The sequence below is a fragment of the Toxotes jaculatrix genome, chromosome 3 (genome assembly GCF_017976425.1).
Source record: "Toxotes jaculatrix isolate fToxJac2 chromosome 3, fToxJac2.pri, whole genome shotgun sequence".
Taxonomy (NCBI): domain Eukaryota; kingdom Metazoa; phylum Chordata; class Actinopteri; family Toxotidae; genus Toxotes; species Toxotes jaculatrix.
In genome coordinates, this window is record NC_054396.1 from 13,356,544 (window position 1) to 13,376,986 (window position 20,443).

At 42.5% G+C, this 20,443-nt stretch overlaps 2 protein-coding genes across 4 annotated transcripts; one reads left to right on the forward strand and one right to left on the reverse strand.

The window, feature by feature from the left end:
• The first annotated feature begins 824 nt into the window (after nt 1–824).
• Nucleotides 825–14,245, forward strand: LOC121179832 (transmembrane protein 198-like). 3 transcript variants are annotated; one of them, XM_041034895.1, is made up of 5 exons: nt 825–1,274; nt 11,169–11,421; nt 11,636–12,211; nt 12,936–13,025; nt 13,253–14,245. In XM_041034895.1, the coding sequence occupies exons 2-5, from the start codon at nt 11,268–11,270 to the stop codon at nt 13,303–13,305; spliced, it is 873 nt and encodes a 290-aa protein (XP_040890829.1). In that variant the 5' UTR covers nt 825–1,274; nt 11,169–11,267; the 3' UTR covers nt 13,306–14,245. The 3 variants fall into 3 exon arrangements, with proteins under 3 accessions (XP_040890829.1, XP_040890830.1, XP_040890828.1); XM_041034896.1 differs by having other exon boundaries at nt 826–1,274; nt 12,936–13,013; XM_041034894.1 differs by having other exon boundaries at nt 829–1,274; nt 12,936–13,084.
• A 499-nt stretch (nt 14,246–14,744) lies between these two features.
• On the reverse strand, nt 14,745–19,139 carry mmp19 (matrix metallopeptidase 19). The gene is made up of 9 exons (XM_041034893.1): nt 18,965–19,139; nt 18,681–18,766; nt 18,388–18,518; nt 17,387–17,599; nt 17,030–17,275; nt 16,444–16,569; nt 15,878–16,042; nt 15,655–15,782; nt 14,745–15,527 (listed from the first exon to the last, which is right to left on the reverse strand). Exons 1-9 carry the CDS (start codon nt 19,058–19,060, stop codon nt 15,297–15,299), a joined length of 1,422 nt encoding a protein of 473 aa, XP_040890827.1. The 5' UTR covers nt 19,061–19,139; the 3' UTR covers nt 14,745–15,296.
• Nucleotides 19,140–20,443: the final 1,304 nt, after the last annotated feature.

The window sequence follows — 20,443 nt, forward strand, 5'->3', positions numbered from 1 at the left end:
CCCATCTTATATGGCATTATACACAGTAGTGCAATAACTAAACACATCTGTAACTAGAATGGCACTCAGTACAGCATATAACTCCGCCAAGGCCAAACAATCCCACACGAGTGTCTAGCTCTTATAATAGGAAAAGAAAAGAAAAAAGGAAGTAGTCTGATAATATAAACGATTTGTCATAAAACACATTAAGTACAACTTACTCAATACCATAAATATGTCTGATTTTTTTTTTTACACCAAAATCCTAACATAATTTCCTGAGAAACTGAAGGAAAAAAATCAATTTCTTGCCATTTTTAATTAATTTTACCCCCAGAAAAAAGTAGAAATAATTTGATGAATTAAACTTTACAACAAATGAGCTCACTTACTTAAAACTAGATTTTGACACAGGGTTTCTCTACAAAATCGGGGCCACAAGATGGAGGAGTTTATATTCCACTACAATGGTGCAAATTTCAAACAAATTCGCGATTAATTAAATTAAATAGACAAGAAAAGCATGTGTTCAGTGAAGCTTTTGGTCTTTTGGGGTGTGCCCGTGCAGTTGCCCACTTTGCCCGGGGAGCTCAGGTATGGCTAAACCAGCTCGTGAAAGAAGCTGGGGGCCGCACGTGTTGCTGTGCCCCCCCCCCCACACACCTCTCCTCCTCTCCCCTGCCTCCGGGCCGTTCCAACGGACCAACAGACGGCGCTGGATGGAGATTGAGAGGGGACACCGCCGCCGAGAAGAGGGCGGGGGGGTGGAGTGGAGAGTGGAGGAGGGAAAAACTTTTTCCCCTTTGTGTTTTTAGATACCGTTTACTGAGAAGAAGAGAGGAGAGGAGGGGAGGTGTGTGAGGGAGGATCGTTTAAGATTTTTTTTTTCCACAGACTTCAGAGTGGTTTGGTGTGTGTGTAGAGTCTCAGACGGGAGGAACTTCAACGGTTAATGTCGCTACAAAGTTGTCTGACTGTCTGCGGCGGAATGGAAACTAGCTAACCTCCCTCCTCACAGCTGTGGTCAGGGCCAGTGTCGCGTTTTACCCTGAAAAAGAAGAAGATTTACGTGAGGCAGAGAGAGAGGAACAAAACGATGCCGTTTTTGTTGTTGCTGTCGTTGTAGTGCACCGTTTAAAAAGAGCCTAGGGAGAAGTTGAGAAGAAAACCGGTTCTCCCTGGTACCCCACCGCCGCTTTGTGTTTGTGAATGGTGGGGTGTTTTTCCTGTTTGACAGGGCCGATAGTCAGGGAGAAGGTAACGTTACTGCTGCCGAACGCACAGGCTCATCGGTAAGTTTTTAAAAAAAATCACTTTTACTCAAAGGAAATGTTTGTGTGTTGCAGATGTCAGCAGTCTGCTGTTCGTTTTAAAGCCTGAGATTTGGTTGTGCTGTGTGTTTGTTCTATTCTGTGTCAGTGGACGTTTGAATCCAGTTGATTTCAGTCTGTCCATGGAAACAACGGCTGCATATTCATTACCGAGGATGATTGATTATAGCTGAGCGGTTCCACCTCAGATCCTGGCTGATCAGGGCCAAACTCTGCAGCTGGAAATGTTTGTGATAACACGTATCTAACCAGGCTGCTTTCCCTGCGCCCCCCACCCCCTTTTTTTTTTTTTTTTTTTGAAGCGTTTTACACTTGAGGGACATAATGCAACTTATCCATCAGCCTTTGAGGACAAAGACATAATGAACCGGGATAATAAGGGCTTTATTGGTGCGCACTGAACCAGGCATTCAGACCAAAATCCCCCAGTACCGTGCTTTAATCACTACTGGCTAACAACCCTGGGTTTTAAGTTACTTATGCAGCAGTTGTTCTCGTGGAAGATGGTTAAAAAAAAAAAAAGTAATCTAACTCCACAGGTTGTTTGATAAATCTGAATACTTTGAGAAACAGAGCTTGTGTTTCTTCATTCTTTTATGTTCATCCCCTTTATTCAAACTATTTAGAAACGCCTTTTGTCCTGTAAGGCAAACATTATATGTCCCTTCATGGCCCACGTAGCGTGCAAAAAGCCCTGGCCCTGTGGTTCTGCTGTGTGATCCAGGGTGGGAGTGCCTCTTGGTTTTTCGGGCAGTGTGATGACAGCCTCCAGGTCCTGTCTTTACTGGGGAGAGCAGCCTGTAGTTACAGACCCTCAGTGCAACCCCCCCATATAACACACACACACACACACACACACACCATCTACTTGACCTACTCTGTCAGCCTGCTCCAGATGGTTTTGCCCCTTTGAAAAGGCAAAGAGGAAATCCTTCCCTGCCTTGGGAAAAAGGAGAAGGCAGGAAAGGAGGCATGAAGAGGAGAGGCTGATGAAAGTTAGACTGCACATGTTGTTTTGCATGGCACCTTTTAATTAGCACGGGCGCAAGGGTCTAGTTTTTATCTTCTCTTTGTTTGTAGAATATACCAACGACATGCTGACTTCTCTTAACTTCAGTAGTTAAACACACAATATGATGTTTGAGAAAACTTAAAGCACCGAAGACATAACTTTATTGAAAATACCTTCAACAACTTTCAGGAGAGTGTTGTTGAGGACAGAGTTGGGTAGATGGTAAGAGCAGCTGACCCGTGTGGCAGAGTAGGAATTCCCATTTTATGAGGACAAGCTTTAATTTAAAGGTTGGGTAATTGCTGTGTTTGGATCTGCTTTCTTCTATAAACACAAGCAGCCCCCCCCCCCCCCCCCCCCCACCCCCCCCCCCAGCCCCCCTTAAGACAACAGGGCCAAAGGCTAAGGTTTATTCTTTTAATTAAGGTATTGGCTGACTGTCTGGCATTCTCTTTATCTACAGTCCCAAACTTCACAGAGATGGCAGCACTATGAAACTCTCTGTTTCGTAGTTTTAAGTAAAAATAAAATACACAGTTTTCCCATTTTAGTTTTCTAAATTTAAAATAAATTTCTTTGACTACAGCTGACTTGAATGTTAGAAATCTGTGGAATTTCTGGCTGTACTTTCAGCTGTTGTACCATCAGACAAGGAGGAACCCAGGTGCTTTTTGTGATTACTTTAAAAGAACAATTTAGTCTTTCATTCACTAGTATTATACAGTGTACACGAGGAATAAGCAGGGAACAACGACAGAATCATGTACATTATACATCACTTCTTCTCCGTTGTTAGTTGCTGTCGTATTTAAGGTCGTCAAGTTATAACAGATGCACAGACGGTTTCACAATGTCCATGTGCTGACCAATGATCATTTAGATGAGTCAGGCCATGTGCTCGGTCCTCCTGTGTCTGCCCACGTGGACAGATCTATATACTGATGAGAGATGAGCTCGTCATTAAGAATAAGAGCAGTGTTAAGGAAGAGCTGTACTGTACAATCTGCACAAGACTCATTGCTGTGTTCAATCTAATAAGAGGACTGCTATGCCCTGTGCCTGTGACTTTCTCCTGCCTCAGGAAAGTAAAACAAAAAGTACAATTTTAGTGGTGCCTGATATTTTCTGTCTTTGTTGTGGTGCAGAAGAAAATGTATGTTAACCCCCCCCCCCCCCCCCCAGTTTTTATTTGTTCTCCTCTGTGCCTAGTACATTTAGGAAAGTATTGTGAAAGGGACACAGAGGTGATTTTTAGTTTGAATAATGTGTCAAGCTACATTGCTCTGATGAGGTAAAAGCTTAGGCATAACTGAATGCATTAAAGGACGTTGTTCATGCACACATTGACAAGTAACGTACCCAACTTGGTGTGTAATTGCCGCTTCTTCTTGAATGATTGTCACAGAAACAGCCTTACTCTGAGAGCAGACATGAAGAACAACATTAGTCTGTGTTAGACTCAAAGATAGAAAGATCTAGAGACTCCTGGGTGCAAGAAAAGCCCCATTGTCACACGGAAACCACATAAAAAACAGATACCAGTCATTTTGAAACATCTATCCATAGGCTACTTATAGTTCTTTAAACACTGGTTATAGCTGTGACATGAGAGGGGTGTTGGGTTGGCTTGGAAAATGAAGGACATACGTGATATTTTAGGATCGTGAGATCGCCGTAGGAGGTACAATTATTGCAGACTGGAATTTGACAAAGAGGGTTAAATGGCTGCTCTAAATGACAGAGCTGCAGTGGAAGTGCTGTAGACATATATAGGCACTGCATGGAGGTCTGAACCACTACTGTGTTCTCAGTCCCCTTGTGCTACTGTAGGAAACCTATCAGCAAATGATCACAATTGAATGAGTGGTTTATTTGATTTTGTTTTGGCAGTTTCCCAAAGCAATTCAGTTTCTATTACACCAACTTCCTGTGTAGAAAACAATTAAGAACATAAGTTTGATAAGGGCTAAAGTTGTACTGAACACTATAATATTATCATGATACCATACTGAAGTCACTCCAGTTCGTCCTCACGGGAAGGTCAGAACATGGCAGGACATATGAGGGCGTTGGTGTCTTGCTCAAGGACACACGTGCACGATGGATGGGTACATTTAGTCTCTCTACACCAACCTGCTGTTCATTAGCAGCATAAATTATCCCATACACAGTGCTACACTGTCACGCTCTCACTAACATATGGACATCAGACTCCACCACACCGCCTACTAAATGCTGCTCTCTGCCACAAACCCTAATGGAGCGTTGTGGAACTGCCCCTCCTTACCGCGCACACTGTACGCTCCCTCCTCTGCTGCTGGATCACAACTCCATCTTACACCAGCATACTGCTTCGTATGAATTTCACTGTGTTCATGACCATGAGTAGTTCTGATATACAGTGTACACACTGACACGTGACTCTCTTCAAAAGGCCTCTCGTTGTGTTTCTGCTCTTTATTCACGCCTCTCTATAAGTAGCTCTCTGCAGTGTAAAGTTGAAAGGCCTCTATTGTTTAGACTAAAGTCAGACAGGCATGAGATCGAGAGATTATGAGGTAACAGAAGTCAGATACTAATAAAATATTGCACACATAATACAATACCCACATTATTGGGGTCCAGAGCCACGGGGCAAATGATCATTTTGGAATCTCCAATTAGAGAAAGGAGGCATGAGTCAAAGACTTACAACAACCAGCGAGATTACAACTGACATACTGTCACTTGGAAAATTTGCAGTTACTACTCTAGAAAAAAGATCCTGAAGGCAACCAATTACTGCAAAATAATGTGAATTTTCATAACTCTGGTTAATGACCAAGGAGGAACTCCCAAGTACAACCAGGAACTCCAAATATGTGGATAGTGAGGTCTAGAGGGAAGAATTTTTTTTTTTCACAAGACTGTTTGGTTCAAGAAAGATCCATTGTACAAAGTACACATTTTTATTTCATTCAGTCATATGCGTAGGTAAATATCTGATTTAGAGTTCTAGTAAATGCTTTGCATTAAGCAGCTGATGCCTAGGAACAGACCATGTGACATCCTGACAAGACAGCTGAGAGAAGAGAACAGACCTTAAGGGACAGGGGCATCTTTGGAGCCGTGCAGGGGAAAATAAGTCCTGTTGATGGCAAGTTAGTGATGTAATCAGAGGTGGAGAGCTGTGAATGTACCCACAGGGACACATTCAAATGTTGTCAGAGACTCATGTCTATGTATGTGGTGTGCATGCAAATGTGTCCCATGGGCTACACAGAATTGTCAGCTGTGTATTGTGTGCACAGCACGACATGATTTGCTTATGCCACACACACTGGTAAGGATTTGAAGCTAGGACTCTGGTTGAGGGAACAGATATCTACTGCAGTGCTTTCGTGTTATTTCTGTTTATTTATTTGTGCAGCAACGAGGCAGTGTGACTGTAGGAAGGTAAATCTGGATGAATAAAAAAAAAAAGGTATGTACTAGGTTTAGAGCCCTCAGCTTCTACAAATTGAAACAACAGGAATGCGACAGACGTGAGACGCTTGTGGATCTTCACACATCAATGATCAGTGCATCATTTTGGTTTAAGTACAGCTGCATGGATCTCAGATCCAGAGTAGATGAATAAGAATCACAAAACCTCAGCGGTTAAACTCTGGAAAAAGTGTAAAAGGGCTATCATGTGATGCTTTGTCTATTATGCAAGTTGTTGCTGCACACCAACACATGCACAAACACCCTGCTGAAATAGTCCCAATCACGCAAGCAGAGGCACTTGGTGACACAATGGCAAGTGTTATAGTTAGATTAGTCTGCGAGCCAGACAGATTACGAGCTTATTTTCTTCATATTGCAAGGTCCTGCTGTTTCTTTACCGACGTAATGCTTCTTACAGATCCAGCTGTTGAAGGTCTTTCAAAGTAGTGCAAAGACCTGGATAGCTGCCTCGTTTCCCCCCCTTGCCATATATTCTCAGTTGAAATATGTGTTGTTGAAGCTTCAGGTTTGATCATCTCTCTGCTCTCTGCTGTGCGTCGTGAACACAAAGGTCAGTTCCTGCTGAAACCTGATGTTCCACTTCCTCATCTGTTCCTGAGCTTCCTGCTTTGGAGGGACAGGAAGCTCAATAGTGGCCATTATGATGTCTTATCCAGTACGTTCCAGAGTGAAAGCAGATGTTGTGATTATAGTGATGGTAAACTTAGATTTATTTCTGTTTATACAGTTTTATGCTTAGTACAATATGGCATTCATTCATTTTACACCCACTGCTACGGTCGCACTTCCAGTGGTCCCTGTTGCACAGACATGATTGGTCTTTCAGCTGTTTAGTGTTCATCTGAAGGTGGCATGACATATGGCTGCAACTGTAGAGCGCAGAGCCTGGTATATCTCACATTCTTGGTAGAGTCTTCCAAGTGAAGTTGTCAGACAGCCGAGCCGTAACATTGCAGATTTTCAGCTTCTCAGCTGGCCCTGACCGTCAAGTCCGTCAAGGAGCACTTGCAGAATCCTTGGCTGTGATCATACACACCCACCCCTTGATTAAACACTCCCAAATTAGCTATGTGGGGAACTTGTAGTCGGCCCTGCCTGTTCCTCAGCAGCTGAGCACTCAAATCTGCGCTGCTCAGCCCCCCCGCAGTGTTTGTTCAGGGGGAGTATACTCTTGGGTGAGTTTTTGTTTCAAGGGCAACATAATATTCCAATAGCTCATCTGTTTCTGATACTTGTTGTGTGTTAACTCTAAGTTCCCATCTATTAGCTCTCAAGTACATGTAAGTGACACTTCTGGAGGCCATTATGTTCTCTTTTTTCTTTTAAACTACAGGCTTTTATTGACTCTTTCTCATTTGACACTTTTGAAGCCTCTAACCGTCAAACCTCTAACAAAATCCGTTGGTCAGTCCCTTACTTTGGTCAAGACTGAAATATCTCAACACTTATTGAATGGATTTACATAAACATGACATTTTTGTTTTTGAGAGACATATTTCAACAACTCCTTGATGTATAGCCATGAAATTTACTACAGATGTTTGCGGTCCCCAGTATGAATTCAGAAAGCTTTGTTAATCCTCTCACTTTTCACCGACCACTATCAACAGGTCTAAATTTGAATTTGACCAATCCTTTGCTTTATGACCGGAAAAACCATTGACATTCCCATCAGCCTTAGCCTTAGCCATGCTTTGTTTTTGTTGCTCTCTTTTGTTGCTAATTAGCTAATATCAGTGTGCTGAGGATAAACTTAGATGGAGAACACTGTAAATGTTACCTGCAAGAGATCTGCATCTCAGCATTGTCCTGTGAGAGTGTTAGCATGCTGATATCAGTATCTAGCTACAGCTAAGTGCAGCCTCACAGGGCCCCTAGCATGGCTATAGACAATCAGTCTTTTTGACTTGTATTGAATTTGTTGCCAGGAGACTTCAGCTTGCAGAAAATTCAGCCTGCACTGGGAGGATTTTTGGGCCTCGAGAGAGTTCAGTCATTAAGATAGATAGTTCTGTTTCTAGTTTGGACCCCCTCCTTCCATCACTCACCAGCCCTCTGAAGGCAAATACTTGGCACCCATCTGAAAGCAAACACTTGGGATTTACCAGTTTCCTTGGTGCTCTCGGCCATCTTTATGTGGTCTCCTTTTCTGTCCGCCTGGGTTCTTCTGAGTGCCACTAGAGGTCACAGCATGGGCCTCAGAGTCTTTGTTTTGCCCCATAATGGCTCTATTCTCCCACAGCAACACAGACTTCCAGGCCTGCTAGACATAGGACACCATTGTGACTCGTGGAGGTGGTAACATGAGGAACACGCATAGAGGCATGAGGGTGTACATGTAGGGTAAATTACTGTTAAAGTGATGATGAAATATTAACCAGTTGACACACACAATACTAGTGTTACTGGTAAAAAAGTTGCTTTATTATTGTCTGTGCCAGCGTTGGTGACTCATGATTAAACTAAATGCAATAAGCTGATCACAAAACGTCCATTCAAAGTCCGGCTCCAGAAGCAAATAGAGGAAGTTGTGAAAATGTTGTGAGTGTCCAATTACAGTCATGACCGTAAAAAATAAGCTACTGTGTGATGTGAAATGTCATCTATTTCATTATCTGCCCAAAAGATTTTGTAGGAAGCTGTATTCAAATTTGATTGTGCTTTTGTGGAACTTTGGTCTTCCCCTGAGAGTAATTACCCAAACACTTTCTTGACGCATGCTGACGGCTTTTGTTCAGAAATGGTTAAGAAAATACAGAGAAATTTCCACAGTTCCAAGACAATTATCCATTATTTAGTTGGGTACATGTAATAGATACATAACCTACACCAAATATTTTACTAATACCAACATGTCCAAGAGCAGGAAGGTGACATCCATGTCTGCCCTCAGTCTCCTCTTTTCTTTCAGCCCTTTTTTTAAAATCTGGATCATCAGAAACTTTTCTTGGATGCTTCCTAAGTTTTTCCACAATAGACACAACCATACGTCTAGTTGCTGTAGCCTACTCTGTCTCCGTCTCTGTGGTCGCTCCCCTCTTCAGCTCCGTGCCTCAGACACCATAGTTTTACCTGGTGCTCATAGGCTGAATCAACATTGTGTGAATTCATTTGTTAGGGGCTTGAATGTAACAGACATTCATTTATATGTAAAAGTCCCACACTCAAGTTTTGTAGATGTAGTCAGTTATCTTCATATACACAGTAACTCACACATCATCTGCTATCCAGACCAATCAGGTGGGCTTACTCATGTCATATTGGACTAAGTTCAATGCTCAAGGCGAGCCAGAATTCTCCAAGGCGAGCCATATCTGCTGAGGCGTGTTAGTTTATTTGAAAAACATAAATGTTTTTTTTTTTGAAGTTCATGTTGCAGTTAAAAATTTTAATAGCTCCATAATGTAACATTAACAAAACCTCCCCTTCTTCTCATATGACTGAATCAGCACCACCATGGAGAGAGAGATCACAGTAACGCCCAAACCAGAGGGGAAACAAAAGCTCTGAAACAAAAGTGAAGTTCCTGTGACTGTCCGTCCTTTTTCTAAACCTCTTTTCCTGTTCAGGGTCACGGGGGCTGGAGCCCTCGCTCATTAGTCCTTACAAGTCCAGTCTGTCACAACATATATAGACAAACACACTAACACTTCAAATTAAGAGTTCAACCTGAATTTCCAAAAACGTAGAGAAAACCCTTACAGATCTGGAGAATGGATCTCCACACAGGAAGCCCCTTATCATCCATCATATTCAAACTCTTCTTACTCAAAGGCGACAGTGTCTGTGTGGGCAGATCCCACTGGGCCGAGTCTCAGTTTTATCTCATAGTAGAGTTTGGTTTTTCATCTCAAATTGAATGAAGCTAATTTGAAGATTACAGTCTAGATTGTGTACTGCTCATTTTGTTAGAAAAGTTAGATTTTATTTTGGGTCTGTCTCACTCAGTCCAGTTTACTATTCAGCCTGCTGTGGTCAACAAAATGTCCAAACATTTTAGCCTGGTTTTCCTCACATGCATTTGAGGAAAACCTGGAACCAAAAAAAATCCATAATAACCAAAATAATCAACTGAGGGATTCATCAACTAATCATTTCAACTCTAGTACATACTATCTTAAGTTATATATGCATATACTCAAAACATTAATCAACTCTGTAATGTAACAGACTCTAAACTCAAGTCTCCAGACTCTAACTGAGCACACATTTTTTCCCGTAAACTCTCAGTCTTGTCTTTTAGCAAAGAAATGAGACATTGCAGTTGTCACTGATAGAAAACAGAAGGAGAGAGATAGGTACTGAAAGAGCTTTGAGGGACTAAAGAAGAAAAGAAAACTTTCCAAAGGGCTTTCATTTTTTCCAAGTAAAGTCAGTCAGAGGCAGGACACACAAATTACACAGCCTTGTGTCTCTGAAAAAAAAAAAGGCGAGGATAAAAAAGCGTCACATTTCAGTGTCAGAGAGAAAACAGATTTAATGTGGGGAAAGTTTCAGGTAAGAGAAAGAGAGGTAGAAGATAGACAGGAGAGGAAAAGGAAAGATCGAGCAAGTAGCAAAGAGCAAAGGCAAGACCGAGTGTTCCTGACTGTTTGTCTTGAGTAGAAAACGTGAGTAAGCTGTAATCGGATCTCAGCTGTGGTGAGATCATCCACGAGGCCTGCCAGTAGCCTCGCAAAGAGCAGTCCACCCATAAGCCTTGAGCCCCACTGCAGCCCTCTGTGACTCTCTACGGGCCTGCCAGCTTAAATATCATATAGAATTTTTCAGGAGTACTAGATGGTTTTCACAGAGCGGTAACATCTGCTGCTCTGCAGTACTTTTGGACTTAGATAGTGTGACCACTAGTAATTATCATCCATTGAGTGTATGTTTGTATCTTTACAATGAGCTAGGTGGCCGAGTAGGCTTAACATCAGTTATAAAAATAAAAAAAACTATCAAAAAACTTACAGAAAACACTGTTCAGCCGTTTTCTACTTCCCACGTAATTCTTAAAGGACAGTTGAAACTAGATTATTTTAATTGTGTTAAAAACAGATTAAGTGAATTGCTTTTGTCAGGCGACTTGTGCTTGACGACTGTCAGAGTTCATGACCCTGAATGAGCGAGGGCTGGGTAATGGTCTTTGCACAAGCTGCTTGTGTGTATGCCGGGGCGTGCAGGATTGCACTGAGTTGCATAGCGTTGGGACAGCTGCACATACAGAGCTGTAAAGGAGAAGTCACATTTCACCTTTACCCCTGGAGTAATTGAGTTTTCTGTGTTGATCAGGTCGGATTGATTTTATTTTAAACTTAGATCCTGCTGCACTTTAGCTTTCCTTAATCAGTCAACATTTTCTCCTCTCACAGTCCCCAAACCTGCTCAGATGGACTTGAGATAACGCCACCAGAGGTTCCACCTTTGTCCCGAGCTTCAGCCAACCCCGCAGCCTCCCACGTTCAGCCAGAATGGCAGATCCCACTGGGCCGAGCTCTGAAGGGGCGGGGGCAGGCATGACCGAAGTCAACGCCTGTAGTTTGGAGATAGAGAGGAAGTATGATATCATCCCTACCGTCATCTGCTCCATGTGTTGCCTGTTCGGCATCATCTACTGCTTCTTTGGTGAGGATCCCTGCCCCTTCACACGCCTTGACATCAAGCAAGCTGAAACATGGGATGACATAACACACAGTCAAAATGTCTCATATTCTTATTGTATACATATGTGCCAGTTGATATTCATTATGGTCATGTAATGGGGTAATTGCTTTTTATCCTATTCCTTCCAAATCTTAGTTCCTCATCGGCGGTCTCTCTCCCATGAATCCTCTTCCAGGTTACCGATGTTTCAAGGCTGTCATGTTCCTGTCAGGTCTGATGTTCGGCTCCGTTATTATTTTCCTGCTGTGCCACAAGGAGCACGTGCTGGACACACAGCTGAGCGTCGAGGCCAGCGCGGGAATCGGCCTCGGTATAGGCCTGCTGTGCGGTCTGGTTACCATGCTGGTGCGAAGCGTTGGCCTCTTCATGACTGGCCTGCTGCTGGGACTCCTCCTGGCCCTCGCTGCTTTGCTGGTCACTCACCAGTTCTACACTCCAACCACAGTCTGGGTGCCGCTGGGTGCTCTTCTGGGAACAGGCATGCTGTTTGCTGTGCTGACACTGCAGTGGCAAAGGTTCTTCACCATGCTCTCCACGGCTGTGTTCGGGGCAGCTATCATGACAGTGTGTGCTGATTACTTTGTGGAGATGCTGGCACTGGCCACGCATGTGTACGAATGCCTGCGCCTTACATCCGGGCCACCGCTCTGCTGGTACAGCTGGGTCATTCTGGGCATCTGGCCCGCCCTCAGCCTTATAGGAGTACTCATCCAGTGGAAACTGACGGACGACAGCTTCTCACACACCGATGGTAAGGATGAAATATCATTTGATCCTTGAGTTCTGTTGTAGTGATGGGTCAGGGCCCGTATTTATCAAGCTTCTGAGAATTACACTTACATATGTGGTAAAGTGCCAGAGTAGGAGTAAAAAGGTTTTTGCTGAGTGTGAAGAATAGGAGACATTTATTAGGTGATTTACTCAAGTAACATTTAAAGGCGACTTTCAAGATTAATCACATGTATTTGTCGAGCAATCAGAGACAGGTATTTACGTGACTGGAGTGCTGCTGGGTGATGAGGCATAGCAGAGAAAACAGATACTAATGAAGATGCACCAAAAGGGGCTGCAAAGAAAATCAATGCCAACTTTATTCTTATAAATAAATGAATAAAAGTGGTGTAATATCTGATGAAATGTTAAAATCTAATGCAAATAAAAGGCTGAAGTAAACCAGTTCTTAATATACGGTTTTATTTATCATGACCACAGTTAGTTTGAAGAATCATTCAGAGGGTGTGTCCTCACCTCTGTCTCTGGCCTGCAGTCATTTAGTATCTACTCTTAACCAACTGAAGAGATCCCTGTAACTCTCTTTAGTTGTAAAGTTGTAAAAAAAAACTTAATCATTTTTATTTTTTTTTTCACTTCAACCTTTCACTAAGGTCCAGAATTTTACTGTCAGCAGATGTTTTAGTTAGGATTTTTACAAAGACACTTTATTTCATGCCTTTGTATTTTCCTTTTCCTCTTAGTTGTTATCAGTCGGCGCCAGAAGAGAGTCCAGCTGATGCGGATTCGAGAGAAGGACGCCAAGAAGCGACAGCAGGCAGGTGGGCAGGAAGGCACGTATCGTCGTAAACCCACCCCAGTGAAACGTTACGCTGGGGATCTACTGGCACCGGTCAGTGTCACCCAACATGGCGTGTGCTGTAGTTGCTGATTATTGTTATGCTTATCAGTAAGACCACGATACTTAAAAAAAAAAAAGCCAAAAGTTTCTAGGTTATTTTAAAGCTGAGACCATTTTTGTGTACCTCACTCATCTCTCCTACTGTTGTTCATCTCCTAGAGCTACTTACAAAGTCTGCGGGACAGACAGATGGGCACAGGCACTTCCCTTAGCAGCCTGGGGACTGCCAACCACACCATGATCGACCTGGACTACGACACCGGCTCCACTGTGCCCCTCACAGCTACAACCCCTGTCGTCAGGGTCTGAGCAACACGGAAATTAAGAAGGGACTGCTTAGGGCTCTCTGGTTCTTCTACAGTGTCTCCCTAATGTAGAGTACAAACCTATAAACTGCTCCACTCAGCGAAGGGTTTTCATCGCCTTAAAACTGATTTAGAGAGAGGGTGGATTTTCTCCTATCAGTGTGTCAATCCTGGGTGTCTGTGAAAGTGAATGCTGCTGCTTGGGAAGTAAGAAGAAGTGTCAAGCTCCTGCTTGGTGAATACCACAACCACTACAACCGCTGTGTTTCTCAGAGAAACACTTCAAAACAGATACTAACAAAGTAAAGGTCCTCCATTTTCTGTCATCGTGTTTTAAAGACATAACAGCAAGTACGAGCCTCAAAAACAGATGTTTATCTGCTTTGGTAGTGAATATGGCAAAGCCGTTTGTTTGACATTACATGTACTGTACTTTAAAAGTTAGTCATCGCCATGAAGTGTTGTGTTATTATCTGTCTTACTGCTTAACTGTGTGGTTATAGGATTTATGATTTTGCGTACTTTTTTTTGGTGTGATGAGAGAGTACATGTTGATGGACACATGGCCATGAGTATGACAAAGTGAAACTAGATGACAAATAAAATAAACCGTCTGGATTTAAAAGCTCTTCGCATGAGCGTTTAGCGGGATGTTTTCTAGCAGCACTCTAATAATTCTGTGACTTTTTTTGTTTTTGCAATGTAGCTCCTGTCAGAAGTAGGTGAAGCGTTTAGACTGTTGCTTGTGGAGTAAACATTTTATAATTTATTTTATATGATGACCAAGTACCTGGTAGTGTTGAAAGAATAGACAAAAAAAAAAAACAAAGCATGTTTGTTGTTAATTTGTAGATTTTTAAATAATTATCCACTTTGTTGTTTGAATTTTTTTTTGCAGGGACAGTGCACTTGTTACCTGAATCTGTACATACCTGTTGATAGAAATTTCAAAGATAAATAAATGTGTTTGATACAAAAACAGCTTTTACTCATCGTTTGAGTCCGATCAGTTGCAGTGTTTGTCTCTTTGGGCTCTTAGCAACACTGGCAGCATTAGTTGCCAGATTTTTCAAAGGCAATAAAGAGGTCATGGGGAGGATTTCCTACTCTGCAATTGGTCGGGGTTGCCATAGCGCTCGCTTTTTTTGCAGATAAACAATGAAGGACAGACCGGCCTTTCATCATAGTGAACATTAAATATTTTTCTATCGTTTTTTGTGGTGACGTTGAGTCACTTTTCTGGTGACAGAGCATTGCAATCAGGGAGACAATTTTACTGCTGACATTAAGTCTTGTTTAATGTTACAAAATGTTAGGTTTTCATGTAAAAAAAAAAACAATCAGGACTCAGATCCATGCCACATGATTTCAGACCAATGTGATTCATGAGATAATGCAGGAAGTGTTTAGTAACACTGAAGAGCACAGACCATACTCAAGGACTTGGTTTAACAGAACATTTAGTCTGAACAGAAAAGTGCACACTCCCATCATCATATTACATCTTACTGAAAGTATTAAGACACATAATCCAACACATATGTTAGAGAGAAAAACAGAAGGCCTCCCTTGATTTCTCCCTGAGATCATAGCTCAGCTTACTGAATTCTCGCACTGACAGAAACACACATTTGTGCTCAAGAAGTAAGCCTCACAAAAATAGGCTTGCTGAAGGAGGGAAGGACTGACTCAGTCGTAATCAAATCCAGTGAAATAAAATCAATTGCCACACTTTAAAAAACATTTTTGTATGTGTTTGCGTGTTTGTGTGTGTTAGACGATTTTTCACAATTGATCACTGCTGTTGTTGAGGTTGCATAGTTGTCAATGCCCTTGGACTGGAACCAGCACCCCTGCTGTAGACCCCTTAGTGCCTGCTGCCCCCTGATGGTCGACGCCTAGCATCGCATCCAGCGCTCCTTCTTGCTCAGTGGGTATCCTCTGTCGGCTCTGAGCAGCTCACTCACTCGCCAGTACTCATCTCCTTTGAAGAAGAAGATCTTGCCATTGGTCCAGGTGAAGGCTGCATCCGGACTGGACGGCACTCCGGTGAAGAGCATGGAGAGCGGTTTGGGGTAGAGACCTAAATTATTGTACTTCAGTTCATCCCACTGCCAATGGTCTGAACCCTAAACAGGCAGACAGCAAAGAGAAGAAGTTTTTTAAAAAATGAGGATTTATGCAAAAAAGAATGATGAATATTGATGCAGTTACATGTGAAAATGCTGCCGCTCCTCATAGTTTGATCATAGATACCTTAATAAAAACCAGCTTCTTGTTCCTCTCCAGATACAAGGCTGCATCGATATTAGGAGGGATCCGTTTCACCTGCTTGGGGTAGCCATAGTCCAGCATGAAACTTGTATACCTCCACACTTTATCTCCTGTGATCAGAAACAGTCCAGCATTTACACAGGTTCTGGACTCACAGACGCAGAACTGAAAGCAGTATCATTCACACAGAATTGGGCAACTTTACCTTTAAAAAAGTAAGTCTTGTTGGTTCTTGGTGAGTGCACAGCAGCATTCAGGTTTCCAGGGAGTTCCTTCCACAGCCTGTCAATTTTTATTGGCGTGTTGTGTCCGAGGTCAGAGACCGTCCACATGTAATCACCGCTGAAAGCAAAGGTTTTCCTCCATGGACCTGATTGAACACACAGCAAGCTCTTAAACTATTTGTGACACATATTCTGACTTCCTAAGCCTGTCATTGACTTGTAGTCAACAAATCACCACTGAAAAAAAAACTTTTTTAAGGCTGTTGCCCAGAAACAAACTAACCAGCTTTTTTTCTTCTAATACACCTGCCACTTCCCTATGATTTGTTCATTTTTTGGAGCTTCAGTGGTTGTTGTCTCGTGTTGCTTTGAAAACTTACCTGCCAAAACCTTCAGTCCTTTATTGTAGCTGAGTTTAAATTATTTTGTCTACCCACTGTAAATCCAGTATATGCAAGTGCTGCGGTCTAAGGTAAAGTCAAACTATGATACAGGCAGGTAGGGCTTGTCCTGTAAATACTTCAACAGCAGCTGATCTGTAGCTCACCTAACATGATGGCATCCAGAGTGGCAGTGCAGGGGTCAGGAGTGTTCCCAGGGTCAGTGCTGCTTTCTGTGGGAAACAGACTCTCTGGGCTTGTTGGACTGGCTAAAGTGCTGGTGAGGCGCTTGCCTATAAAACAGAGAAGATACAAGTTTTAGGATGAAATGTGTCTTTCCTTATTTCCCCAGTTAAGAACTACATGAATGTTTCAGTATGCTGGGCATACGCACATATAAACATTTTTGATAACAAATCCCTTGAATTCTATTTAAATTGTTGACTAAGACATGTACTGAGCAGGAAAAAAATAAAAATAAAATGTCACTGGACAAACTATGTAATGCTGTCACTGTATATAAAGTACCTCAAACATAACTTAATATACTTAATATATAACTTAATATAAAGTATATAGAAATCTCAAACCACAACAGGACAGCTGCATAAAAAAATACAAGCAAAGTGTGAGCTTGAGTCACATGTGCTGATGCATACAAATTCACAAATACTGATAGAAACCATATCATAATGACAGCCCTGCTCCAGTCTCTACAGCGTCATGTTTGCCAGGCCTTCTTGATCCACTCACCGTACAGCGCCTGGATGCCGCTCACATCGTCTGAATGCAGCCTGAAGTTGGCACGGTAACCAGAGTAGACCGGTGCCATCAGAGCGCTTCTGAATTGAGAGTGACCCAGGCCGAGGGCGTGGCCGATTTCATGGGCAGCCACAATACGCAGATTAGTACCATAATATGTTCCCTCTGTCCAGAACTCATCATCATCAAAATGAACAATGCCAGATTCTGGTGACTCAGCATGGGCCAGTACATGACCTGCAGATGGAGCAAATAAACAATTTTTGTTAGTGAATCGGGAGCCAAGTGACTGTAATAGACTTTGTTCAACAGTGAAAAAAAATACCTATATCTACAGAGAAGACTCACCACGACCATCAAACGGGACAGAGCAAGAGCCATCTTTCTTATGGAAGGAGATCCTTATGTCCGCTCTGCCATAGTCGACTTCTCTGAAGGACAAAGCAGTCACATCGCTCCAGTACTTGAAGGCAGAGCGGATGGCGGCCCTGACCTCTGTCTTCCTCATGTCAGGCGTGTAGTTGTAGATGCGATAAGTCAGACTCCTCTTTCTCCAGCGACCTGCAAGAGAGCAACCTTTTTTTGTTCACCACAACAAAAATCTCTACCTCACCAAAAGGCAGAGCTTTCTACATTTGTTAGTGAGACAAGTCTACACCAAAATGTTTTCAGCATGAAGCTGAAGTAAAAATAGAATGTGAGCAGATAACAGACATAAACGTTAGTAGTGCTCACTGAGAAAGAGCGTGAAGCCTGAAACTTAGAGCTGCTTTTCCAGGCCTTTTTTGTGTTCCTTTTAGCGCTTAGTGCCTGCACTCATGCACAAAATGACACATGAGGTACTTATCCAGGTCAGTAGGTGTACTTTACCAACCCTGCCCCCTTCTGTTGCCCAAACATAAGAACAGAAGTGTGGCAACTCTGCTGCCATTCATACATGTAGCACCATTCATTAAACATTCTTTACCTTGACTTAGAATTAGAAGTTTTTCAAGGACTAGTTAAACTCAAGATGATAGAAGTTGCTGCCTTTGGAGATACAACCCTTTATCTAAGTCAGACATTTGACATATCAGATGTACAGTGTAGCGGCTGCTGATCCAGACCTTATCTGTTTATCACAGTTGCCACACAGTTGTGAAAGTGTAGCATACAAACACGTTTAATTTTTGTTCACACTGCAGGACACATGAATAGGGTAGTTAAACTGTGATGTCTATGACCCCTTTCAAAGCGTTCTCAAAGCTGTTTATTCAGTAGTTGGCGTATTTATAAAAAAAGCCACATCTCTGGCATTAATAGGCAGAAATATATATCATAACCACTGATGTGCAGACGCTGGGACTCACCCATCACTCTGTATTTGTTAAGCCTCTTGTTGAAGGGATCCTCCATGCCACAGCGGGGCTGTCTCATCACATTCAGGGTAGCTTCATCTAACTCTCCAGTAGGTGGCAGATCATTCACCCTCTGGAAGACCCTGGAGACAAGAGGTGATCGAACATCTGCAAGCTGATTTCACAAAAGACTTCTCACATCCTCCTCCACTGTGTCAGATCATTCCAGGACACCTTCATACAGATATAAAGTATGCCACAACCTGCTACCTGTGTTGCATCTTGAAAGGGCAATTGCCTGTTACCTGAGAGCTTCAATGATCTCCTCCAGGTAATGAGGGTCCTGGGGATCAGCAGGGTCATTCAGGTAGCCATACTGCCTCAAATAGGCCTGTAAACGTACAAGCAGGAAAGTTCTCATGTATTTAGAATAGCCTGTGAGCCTTGAACTTATACCAACAGCAAAAAAACAAAAAACAAAACATGTCTGTAAATACAGTGCATACTGTAATATTGCTGGTTTGTTAAGTCAAAAGCATTTTGTGAATCTGAGTGTTCAAACAGATCATGAAACAAACTTTCATCCTACCTTTGCCTCACTTAATTCTGTCCATTGCACCACAGCACAAAATGCTCCACTGAGGTAGAGCACCAGAAGCAGCACCGGCAGCCCTGCGAAGTCCATGTCCAAGTTTTGATCAACGGTTTTCCGTCCCAAATATCACAGGGCGGATGTCCTTTACAGATGGAGAAGTGGTCGACGGGAGTCCCGCTGCTGACTCTGTCTGTTCTGTGAGCGCTCCAGCAGTTTTTAACTCAGCCCAGAGCATGAGTCACCCCTGTGGCTGGATGATCCACCTCTGAAGAATGAGGATTATAAGAGCAGCCAGTCAAATTGTGCAGCTGTTCAGAGAGGACATGGAACTCTAGGAGCAGTTTACACACTCACCTAATTTGTAAAATCAACAGGCTGTAGTGGAGTCCACAGTAACAAGGTTCAGATCAGCTTTTTACAAGAGGGCGCTCACCCTAAACAAGAATATCACCACAGCATTGCCATTTTTATTCCTTCAGGATCATGGCATTTTTGCTGATCCCCTGGTATTAATACAGTTGCGTGTGTTACTTGTGGTCCTACACCGCAGGAGGTGCCTCACCCTCCAGCTCCACATTCCTGTCGTCCCCACACACGTCCCATCTGGGAAAAATATTTTTGTTTACAGCTCCAACACAAACTGATCCCTTATTGGACCCATCCCTGCTGACAGGTAAACAGGGATAGATCAGGAGTAGGTTTGGTAACAATAATTCCTGTTGTTTTGTAATGTTGAGACTGACTAATCTTTTTTTTTTTGCCGCCCCCCCCCCCCTAAAATACCCAACACAGGTTAGTGATATCACTCCTAAACTATTAGGGATTATCAGTAACTAAATCAGTAGGTGTAACAACAACGGAAGGTGAATAAATCACTCGCAGGGAGCCTACAAAGAGCTGTAACTCAACTCTTTTAGCTCATTTTTATCTTTATAAAAGCTCCCAAAAGCTTTACTGTATGGCGGGGCACGCAACATCAGTTTGCAGCAGCTGTAGCCTGCAGCTGGTTTTAGCAAAAAAAAAAAAAAAGAGAGAAAAGAAAAGAAAAAAGAGAAAAACTCCGACAAGCCCACAATATGCCAGTGTCCCACCACCAAAGAAGACAGATAAAGTTAAAAACTACAAAGTGAAAGTCCAGCATCTGACTACGATAAGTACAAAATATCTATCCTTGGAGTTGACAGCGACCCAAACAGAGCTAGAAGGAGAGTAGATAACAGACTTAAATTCATAAACACAATACATTCCTTCAGAAACATTATGATAATGTTATTGTGTCTGCTGGAACTGTTTTGCTAACATGTTAGCCATAACATGAGGTGATAATATTTCATGGCAGTGGGTTTGTCAGCTGTTTGTGAAGTTTTTCTGCTCTCCTAGTGAGAAAATTCCTAAATGAAGTTTCAAGTCAAAGCCTTGAATTTTAAATGGAAATATAAAGTATTTGGTCACAAAATTAGAAATGGGGTTTTG

Excerpts from the sequence above, each read along its gene's own strand:
- LOC121179832 (XM_041034894.1), top strand. The coding sequence starts at position 11,268 with ATGGCAGATCCCACTGGGCCGAGCTCTGAAGGGGCGGGGGCAGGCATG. Across the intron at positions 11,422-11,635 it reads CATCATCTACTGCTTCTTTG|GTTACCGATGTTTCAAGGCT; the intron begins GTGAGGATCCCT and ends ATCCTCTTCCAG. Across the intron at positions 12,212-12,935 it reads CAGCTTCTCACACACCGATG|TTGTTATCAGTCGGCGCCAG; the intron begins GTAAGGATGAAA and ends TTTTCCTCTTAG.
- mmp19 (XM_041034893.1), bottom strand. The coding sequence starts at position 19,060 with ATGGACTTCGCAGGGCTGCCGGTGCTGCTTCTGGTGCTCTACCTCAGT. Across the intron at positions 17,276-17,386 it reads TGTCCCGTTTGATGGTCGTG|GTCATGTACTGGCCCATGCT; the intron begins GTGAGTCTTCTC and ends CTCCATCTGCAG. Across the intron at positions 15,528-15,654 it reads AGAAGCTGGTTTTTATTAAG|GGTTCAGACCATTGGCAGTG; the intron begins GTATCTATGATC and ends CTGCCTGTTTAG.